The following is a 9,873-nucleotide window of genomic DNA, read 5'->3' as shown; positions in this document are numbered from 1 at the left end:
TAGTGTGTATGCCATGCTTGATTAGCTATGAGTTATAATGGTTTACCTTGCATGCCAACATGCTATTAAAATGGTTGTGATGTGGTATGATAGGGTGGTATCCTCCTCTGAATGATTTAAGTGACTTGACTTGGCGCATGTTCACGCATGTAGTTGAAACAAAATCAACATAGCCTTCACGATATTTATGTTCATGGTGGATTATATCCTACTCATGCTTGCATTCGGTGTTGATTAATTTTAATGCATGTTCATGACTGTTGTTGCTCTCTAGCTGGTCGCTTCTCAGTCTCTTGCTAGCCTTCACCTGTACTAAGCGGGAATACTGCTTGTGCATCCAACTCCATAAACCCCAAAGTTATTCCATATGAGTCCACCATACCTACCTATATACGGTATCTACCCGCCGTTCCAAGTAAATTTGTATGTGCCAAACTCTAAACCTTCAAATAAATATCCTGTTTTGTATGCTTGAATAGCTCATGTATCAACTAGGGTTGTCTGTATCTTCCATGTTAGGCGGGTTATTCTCAAGAGTGGACTCCGTTCCTCACTCACAAGAAACTGGCTGGTCACCGGGATACCCAGTCCCATGCTTTATGCAAGCTAAATCAAAATAATTGCAAACAAAACTCCCCCTGGGACTCTTGTTAGTTGGAGGCACTCGTTGTTTCGAGCAAGCCATGGATTGATGCTTGTTGGTGGAAGGGGGAGTATAAACTTTACCATTCTATTTGGGAACCGCCTATAATGTGTGTAGCATGGAAGATATTGCCATCTCTTGGTTGTTATGTTGACAATGAAAGTATGCCACTCAAAATATTATTCACCTCTATTTCAAAACCGAGCTCTGGCACCTCTACAAATCCCTGCTTCCCTCTGCGAAGGGCCTATCTATTTACTTTCATGCTGAGTCATCATCTTCTTATTAAAAAGCACCAGTTGGAGAGCACCGCTGTCATTTGCATTCATTACTTCTAGTTTACATTGAGTATGACTTGACTGGATCTCTTTTACCATGAATTACAATGTCTAGTCAGTCCTTGATCTTTAAAGGTGCACTGCATTTATGTTTTGCGGTCTCAGAAAGGGCTAGCGAGATACCATCTTGTTATATCATATTATGATTGTTTTGAGAAAGTGTTGTCATCCGAGATTTATTATTATTGCTCGCTAGTTGATTATGCCATTGATATGAGTAAACTTGAGACCTAAGCGTTATTGTGAATGTGGTTACTTATAATCTTTGCTGAAAACTTGAATGCTGGCTTTACATATTTACAACAACAAGAGCAAACAGAGTTTGTAAAAGTTTTTCTTTGTCACTTTCAGTTTATCAACTGAATTGCTTGAGGACAAGCAAGGGTTTAAGCTTGGGGGAGTTGATATGTCTCCATCGTATCTACTTTTCCAAACACTTTTGCCCTTGTTTTGGACTCTAACTTGCATAATTTGAATGGAACTAACCCGGACTGACACTGTTTTCAGCAGAATTACCATGGTGTTATTTATGTGCAGAAACAAAAGTTCTCGGAATGACCTGAAACTTCACGGAACAACTTTTCGGAAATAATAAAAAAATCCTTGCAAAAGATGAAGGCCAGGGGGGCCACCACCTGTCCATGAGGGTGGGGGGCGCGCCCCCTACCTCATGGCCCCCCTGGAGCTCCTCCGACCTCAACTCCAACTCTATATATTTGGTTTCGGGGAGAAAAAATCAGAGAGAAGGATTCATCGCGTTTTATGATACGGAGCCGCCGCCAAGCCCTAAAACCTCTCGGGAGGGCTGATCTGGAGTCCGTTCGAGGCTCTGGAGAGGGGAATCCGTCGCCATCGTCATCATCAACCATCCTCCATCACCAATTTCATGATGCTCACCGCCGTGCGTGAGTAATTTCATCGTAGGCTTGCTGGACGGTGATGGGTTGGATGAGATTTATCATGTAATCGAGTTAGTTTTGTTAGGGTTTGATCCCTAGTATCCATTATGTTCTGAGAATGATGTTGTTATGACTTTGCTATGCTTAATGCTTGTCACTAGGGCCCGAGTGCCATGATTTCAGATCTGAACCTATTATGTTTTCATCAATATATGAGAGTTCTTGATCCTATCTTGCAAGTCTATAGTCACCTATTATGTGTTATGACCCGTTAACCCCGAAGTGACAATAATCGGGATACTTACCAGTGATGACCGTAGTTTGAGGAGTTCATGTATTCACTATGTGTTAAAAGGAGGCCTTAATATCCCAATGTTAATGCTTTGTTCCGGTACTCTATTAAAAGGAGGCCTTAATATCCCTTAGTTTCCAATAGGACCCCACTGCCACAGGAGGGTAGGACAAAAGATGTTAAGCAAGTTCTTTTCCATAAGCACGTATGACTATATTCGGAATACATGCCTACATTACATTGATGAACTGGAGCTAGTTCTGTGTCACCCTAGGTTATGATTGTTACATGATGAACCGCATCCGGCAAAATTCTCCATCACCGATCCATTGCCTACGAGCTTTCCATATATTGTTCTTCGCTTATTTACTTTTTCGTTGCTATTGCTATCATCACTACAAAATACCAGAAACATTACTTTTGCTATCGTTACCTTTTGCTACCGTTACTACTACTATCATATTACTTTGCTACTAAACACTTTGCTGCAGATACTAAGTTTCCAGGTGTGGTTGAATTGACAACTCAGCTGCTAATACTTGAGAATATTCTTTGGCTCCCCTTATGTCGAATCAATAAATTTAGGTTGAATACTCTACCCTCGAAAACTGTTGCGATCCCCTATACTTGTGGGTTATCAGTGGATAATGGTTGGATTTGTCTCTCCACTATATAAGGGGTGTCTTCTTCTCCGAGTTGACCACCTCTTCCAACCCGAAGCTCCATTGTTGCTCCAAGCTCCATTTTCGCCCGATATCTCTCCCTAGCCAATCAAACTTGTTGATTTTCTAGGGATTGGTTGAGAAGGCCTCGATCTACACTTCCACCAAGAGAAATTTGATTCCCCCCACTAATCCCTTGTAGATCTTATTACTCTTGGGTGTTTGAGCACCCTAGACGGTTGAGGTCACCGTGGAGCCATATTCCATTGTGGTGAAGCTTCATGGTGTTGTTGGGAGCCTTTGATTAAGTTGTGGAGATTGCCCCAACCTTGTTTGTAAAGGTCCGGTCGCCGCCTCCAAGGGCACCGATAGTGGAATCACGGCATCTCGCATTGTGTGAGGACGTGAGAAGAATACGGTGGCCCTAGTGGCTTCTTGGGGAGCATTGTGCCTCCACACCGCTCCAACGGAGACGTACTTCCCCTTAAAAGGAAGGAACTTCGGTAACACATCCTCGTCTTCACCGGCTCCACTCTTGGTTATCTCGTACCTTTACTTGTGCAAGCTTATTTGTGTTATTTCCCTTGCTTGCTTGTGTGCTTGTTGTTGTTGCATCATATAGGTTGCTCACCTAGTTGCATATCTAGACAACCTACTTTGATGCAAAGTTTAATTTGGTAAAGAAAAGCTAAAAATTGTTAGTTGCCTATTCACCCCCCCTCTAGTCAACTATATCGATCCTTTCAGATGATAATGCGACCTGGAGTCGCTGGCAAAATCAGGATTGATGATTTTGAGCTGCCAAAGATGGTAAATAAAGGTGAGCGATCATGTCTCTTCGGTTTCCTTCATCGGTTTTAGAAACCGAGCCGACAGCCAGACGCAATGGAAGATCTTTAATCCCAACTGAGCGTTCTATTGCTAGATCGAGAGTCGGACGGCACGCGGTGCAGTGCTTGGGACATATTTTTCTCGGTGAAAGGAGTTGATGACGTCAGCAGATGATGTGGCTTCACCACAATTGAGGAAAATCATCTAGTGTGGAGATCCTATTTAGATATAGAAGATAAGACGAGTCATTTTGTTTTTGCCTCCATTTCAAAAAGAAAATAAGAAATTCTACTCCAAGGCTTGGGTAACGGATTCCCAACTTGGGGACACTATCCCCTAATCCCCTCCCTTCACCACCCACCCCAAGAGAATTTCATTGTGAGGCCCAAGATATCTAACACAAAGGAAGTTGCGTCACCCCACAAGATAATTTTGTTCCTCCATGGCAGTTTGCTCATGCGATCATGGCCACTAGTTGCCCGTCTATGTCACGGGCTGCGCGAGTGGGCGGCTGTCTCGGGAGGCTTACCTCCCTTTCTGAAAGGCTAAACTGGCTTCCGAGGTTAGGAGGTATGGAGGTGCCGATTTGACAAGAGGTGGCAATAACATAAGGTGACCGTGGTTCAATGGTGCTCTTCGAGTATCGAGTCTCAAGTTTCGGGTTGTAAACCCTAGGTCTGATCTTTCATGTTTACACTTTGTTTTCCTTGTTGAGGAGTCTGCTTGGAGATTGCTTGCACCTGCTCTTCAAGGTGAAAACCTGTAATCTGACCTTTCGTAGTTAGATCCGGTGACGCATCGTTTCCCTTCTTAGATGCATTGATTTCGAAGAATCTCTATCATAGTATGTGTGTCGTCAAGGATAATGGTAGAAGTTATTGTTTGTTGTTGTGTGCCGTTTGATTGCTTAGCAATTCTTCTTGTGCTTGCTTTTTTTTCTCCGCTAGGCTTAGCTTCGATTTTGTGTGACTTTACTAGTTGCCGTTGTGATTTATATGTGTCTGTTGGTGTTGGTTGTGTGTATCCAAACTATGCATTAGCCTACTATGTGTTCATGTTGTTATTTTTTTGCGGGTAAAACTTGAATTAGTCAAATCGCGGCATCATTACTGTCCGCATTACAAAGATTAACTACTCATGTAGACCGAAGCCTAACCAAACGACGGTTCTATTTTCAGTTCTAGTGTACCTAGACAAAATATCACTGACCAAGTTCTGGCTTCGGTTGATGTGAGTAATACAAAATATTACGAAGAGACAGAAGATATTTGATTTTAGCAATTGGAGACGCAAATACTGATCTGTCCACCTCCTTCTCCTTTAGCATGTTTACTGCCGATAGCGATTCTAATTCGACACAAATGGGTAGCTCCGATCTCGTAATGGCAATAGATATCCTTTCCATACAAGCACATAACTCTTCTTCAAGCTTCCACCCAGCTACTAGTCTAGCTTGTGCTGCACTGCTGCTGCTGCTGTATAACCACAAGCACAGCACCCCATTCTACTCATTGACCCCTCAGCATCCTACACTTCGATCCCATCAAGTTCAAGTGTGCCCAGGTGTTCTTGCATAGATACACTGAATTGAGTAATAGCATCCTTAGCTACGTGGATGGCTTTAGCGCTCAAGGCGTCCCTCTCGCCGTCTTCCTCGCCTCCGTCGAGCCTCCAGAGAAGCCGCGCCAGGGCAGCAGTGGCAGTGGCCACACCGGGGAGGCCTGTCGGCGCCAGGGCACTGGCCGCGGCCTCGGTCGACCCGGCGGTGGTCATGCCGACGGCGAGGAGGCTTGCGGTCAGGGCGCGCGCAGCGGCGACCTTGCTTGCCCCGGCACCGGCCGATAAGAGCGGCGTGTCGGTAGCGAAGGCCATGTCCCAGGCCAGACACAAGGGCAAGGTACGTACATGCAGCGCACCAAGTTTATTTTATTTTGCACTACGATGCAACGCATGGACCGATCGACCGATGCTTAAGTTTTTTGACTGTACACAGACGGCGTTCATCCCGTACATCACCGCCGGCGACCCCGACCTGGCCACGACGGCGGAGGCGCTGAGGCTCCTCGACACCATTGGTGCCGACGTCATAGAGGTAGGCTTGCCGTTCTCCGACCCCTACGCCGACGGCCCCGTCATCCAGGCGTCCGCTGCGCGGGCGCTCTCGGCCGGCGTGACAACGGACGCCGTGATGGCGATGCTGAAGGAGGTGACGCCGGAGCTGTCCTGCCCGGTGGTCATCTTCTCTTACTTCAACCCAATCGCGCGGCGGGGAAAGGGGAGATTCACCGCTGCAGCCAGAGAGGCCGGTGTTCGAGGTAAACAGTTGTCTTCTTCGTTGACGCAGGTGGTTCTTCATGCATAAAAATCGTAACATGCAGCTACTCTATATGTTTTTTTACAATTTTTTGGAAGGAATATAGTTTTTCAAGTCAATATTCATTATTATAAACTTTGTAACTTCTAAAAATATAATGGAATTACTAATTCGCTCTTCATGTGCTACAGGTCTTATAGTACCTGATCTTCCTTATATCGAGACAAGTGTTCTTAGGAATGAAGCCATACAGAACGACATCGAGCTGGTACGTCTAATAACACGCGAAACAGTCTTGCTCCCACTTTATATATATAAGCACTAACATCGAGCTAGATTGCAATAAGGTCGAAAGAAAAATAAAAAGGCACCGGGCTAGTGGCACAAGTCCCTTAACCCAACACCAAGCATGAAAAATAGGAGAGGCCATCTCTAACACACTACAACCAAGAGTACAGAAGAGGACCGGAGCCGGCATGAGAAATCACCGTACCCCGAGAACATCGTATGCCTGGTACTCACAACACCATCTACAAAGGCAGGCATGATGAATGAGATCACAATAGCTTCCGAAGGGTTTGTTTACCTTGTAAGTGCCAAGTAGATGTATGGTTAAAATCCAAACTGCTTCGTTGCAATTTGCAACTTTAGCATTTATATATACTACTAGACGAGGAGATATGGTAATGAGCGTCTTAATCACATACTATTACACAGGTAAGTATCAACGGAGTTACAGGAGCCCGCCCAGATGTGAACCCGCGGGTGAAGGATCTTCTCAAGGAGATTAAGCAGGTTTGTAGAAAATAAATGATAAGTCGTCCTTTTTTGCAGGAAATGATAACAATTATTTTCTCTAGTCTAGCTAGATTGTGACTGTCCTCCAAGAACCTTATGTAGTTATGTTTTTGTATATGCAGGTCACTAACAAAGCAGTGGTTGTTGGGTTTGGCATATCGACCCCTGACCATATTAGACTGGTAAAAGACGTTTTCCCTATATATAAAGATCCATTTGTTCTTCTTTTTTCTTCTAAATTTTACTCATATCTTAACTATGCTGCTGTTGCTATTGCCTAACGGTTGCAACGGGAATACGGGATGCATACAGGTTGCACAATGGGGTGCAGATGGAGTGATAATCGGCAGCGCAATGGTAAAACAGTTGGGTGAAGCTGATTCTCCGAGAGAAGGTTTAAAGAGGTTGGAAGTATACGCCAGGAGCCTGAAGGATGCACTCAGTGGCGGGTCCACCATTGGGGCGAGTTGGGGCGACCGCCCCGGTTCTCCAATGTCATGGCAGGGTACATCCCCTGTCTAGTGACCAGTGGTGCAGTGCAATCTAGCTCCGTCGTTATCCGCTGCCCTGGCAAACCTCAGTATCTCTGGGTTCATCACTGGATGCACTTTCAGGATTATGCACATAAGACTACAACTAATAATACGTGTAAAGAAAAGACTAGAACTAATAAACGGGCAAGATTGGCAAATGATAGTAGTGGTTGAAACATCCCGGTCCTTTCCTTCTACTAGTAGCTTAGGTCTAAATTAGAAAAATGGTTGTACATATGCTCCTTGTCTCTTTTGTCTCGGGACAAAAGAATCACATATGATTTGTCTTTATTACAATCGAGAGTAGTTATCAACTTTATATGCGGTAAAAATAAGGACGCCAATAACGAGCACACGCGAACTTAGCGTGGCTCAGTTGGTTAAGTTTCTTGTGATGGAACTAGTCCACCGGGTTTATATCTTAGATTTGGCAATGGTGCTCGCATTTTTCTGAATTTATTTTAGTCTTTTCGACAATGTTCGTTCAATGGGAGAAGAAGTCTCGTCGACTACAAAGCGCATGTGGTGACTTCGTCAATCTTAAAATATAATGCCGACTCATTATCTCGAAGTTGCTCATAGGGATAGACTCTGAGTGTGTGCATTCATATAGATAAGTGTATGTATGTGTGTATATGTGGACATACGTGATTTTACTATGTTAAAGAAAACAAGCGCACATCAACGCCAGCATGGAACAACGTTCGCTCGCGAAGTTTCATGCACGTGAACGAAGGGAATCTAGGTTTTTTTTGAGGGAACGACCAAATTTATTCATCAAAAGCCACAATAAGTGGGATACAATGTTGGTCATGAGGTTGGTCAAGCCATACATGACGACCCTACTGAAGCCTACGAGAATGTTTGGCTAAAGCATGTGCTTCATAATTAACAGCACGACTTTCGTAAGTAAAATTACAATTAAAAAGCAAAGACCTAAACTTGATCTCTCTGATTATAGCACCACTGCTACCCATCGCTTCATTGTCGATGTCATTCACCGCTTGCCTCGAGTCAGAAGCTATCACCAAGTTGTTGATATTCAGATCCGCCGCTAGAGCTAGCGCTTCCCTGCATGCTATCACCTCCAACATTGCTGGGTCATGCATCCCCTCTATGACTAGGGCTGAGCTGCCCATATACCTTCCCTCTCCGTCTCTGCATACAGCAACAGCTGCACCCCTGCTAGCAAAGTATACCCCTGCGTCAACATGAATCTTACACGATCCAGCAGGTGGGGCTTTAGGTCTAGCCACTGGGACGCCTCTAGGAGCATTTGTGGTCCGCGCTTCAGGCTTCACCACCTCCTTTATCATATTCAGTTCTTGCAAATAGCGGTTGATGAAACTGCATATTGCATGCGGGCTCTGGAAGATACCTTCATGAATAGCTTTCCGTCTCGCAGCCCAAATTGCCCATAATGTTACCGAAAGCTTCACAAACTGCTCATGGGGTAGCGTTTCAATGTGTGTGAAGAGCCATTGTTTAGCATTCGGTTCCGTCGTCGTCGCAATCACTTGAGCCAACTCCTCGTCAACCATGGCCCAGGTGCACCTAGACATGGTGCAGTCGATCAAGGAATGTTTCCAGGAATCCTCAGCTCCACAAAAGCCACATGTACTCGAGTCTGCCATGTGCCGATGCGCCCTCACATCGTTGGTGGGAAGAGACTGCTTCGACAAGCGCCATAGAAACATGCTGATTTTGCCTGGTACTTGTGTTTTCCACAACCTGGTTTCCTTCGTGGATGAAGAAGGCCCTGGCGAGCCTTCCAGCCACGCCTCCCGTCTCTGTCGGATTGCCACCATCATGTTATAAGCTGACCGGACAGTGAAGTTTCCACTCTTCTCAAAATGCCAACACCAAAAATCATGTGTATTCCATGTGCATATGGGGATGCTCATTATCACATGTGTGTCCATAGGCATAAACACGCCCAAAATCCTCTGTCTGTCCCACGAGGCCGTCGTGGCATCGATAAGTTCACTGACCAAAGACGGTGGGTTGGGGGAAATACAACCGTAGGGTCTCATCATCACATCCCTAGGGAGCCAGTTGTCTTCCCATACTCTTGTAGATTCCCCGTTTCCAATCCGCTTTATCAGTCCAACTTTCAGTGTATCTCTACCTTCCACCACCGCATGCCAAACTTGACTAGGATGACTCCCTAGTGTTGCTTCCAGAATAGTAGAGTGTGGATAGTAGATGCTTTTTAGGATTCTTGCACTTAGAGAGTCTGGAAACTGCAGGAGTCTCCATGCTTGCCGAGCCAACATAGCTAAGTTGAATAACTCAAAATCTTTGAAGCCGAGGCCCCCATGCTCTTGGGTTGTGTCATAGTTTTCCAAGAGACCCAATGCGGATTGCGCTTCCCATTTTTGCTTCCCCACCAAAATTTCCTTACCAACATGTTTAGGTGTTCACAAAGACCTCTAGGGAGTTTAAAACATGACATGGAAAAAACTGGGACCGCTTGGGCCACTGATTTCACTAGCACCTCTTTCCCAGCTGCTGATAAGGCATATTCAATCCATCCTTGGATTTTTCTCCATAGTCAATCTTT

At 45.0% G+C, this 9,873-nt stretch overlaps 1 protein-coding gene across 1 annotated transcript; it reads left to right on the top strand.

The window, feature by feature from the left end:
* The first annotated feature begins 5,280 nt into the window (after positions 1 to 5,280).
* Positions 5,281 to 7,299, top strand: LOC119300212 (tryptophan synthase alpha chain-like). The gene is made up of 7 exons (XM_037577240.1): positions 5,281 to 5,562; positions 5,659 to 5,980; positions 6,171 to 6,251; positions 6,495 to 6,568; positions 6,697 to 6,774; positions 6,900 to 6,959; positions 7,090 to 7,299. The coding sequence occupies exons 1-7, from the start codon at positions 5,281 to 5,283 to the stop codon at positions 7,297 to 7,299; spliced, it is 1,107 nt and encodes a 368-aa protein (XP_037433137.1).
* Positions 7,300 to 9,873: the final 2,574 nt, after the last annotated feature.

Source organism: Triticum dicoccoides, chromosome 5A, assembly GCF_002162155.2.
Source record: "Triticum dicoccoides isolate Atlit2015 ecotype Zavitan chromosome 5A, WEW_v2.0, whole genome shotgun sequence".
NCBI classification, from domain to species: domain Eukaryota; kingdom Viridiplantae; phylum Streptophyta; class Magnoliopsida; order Poales; family Poaceae; genus Triticum; species Triticum dicoccoides.
The sequence above is the reverse complement of the archived record's forward strand: the minus strand, read 5'-3'. Positions and strand labels throughout refer to the sequence as shown.

Coding starts and splice junctions, on each gene's coding strand:
- LOC119300212 (XM_037577240.1), top strand. CDS start 5,281: ATGGCTTTAGCGCTCAAGGCGTCCCTCTCGCCGTCTTCCTCGCCTCCG. Junction 5,981..6,170: donor CAGAGAGGCCGGTGTTCGAG/GTAAACAGTTGT, acceptor CATGTGCTACAG/GTCTTATAGTACCTGATCTT. Junction 6,775..6,899: donor TTCTCAAGGAGATTAAGCAG/GTTTGTAGAAAA, acceptor TTGTATATGCAG/GTCACTAACAAAGCAGTGGT.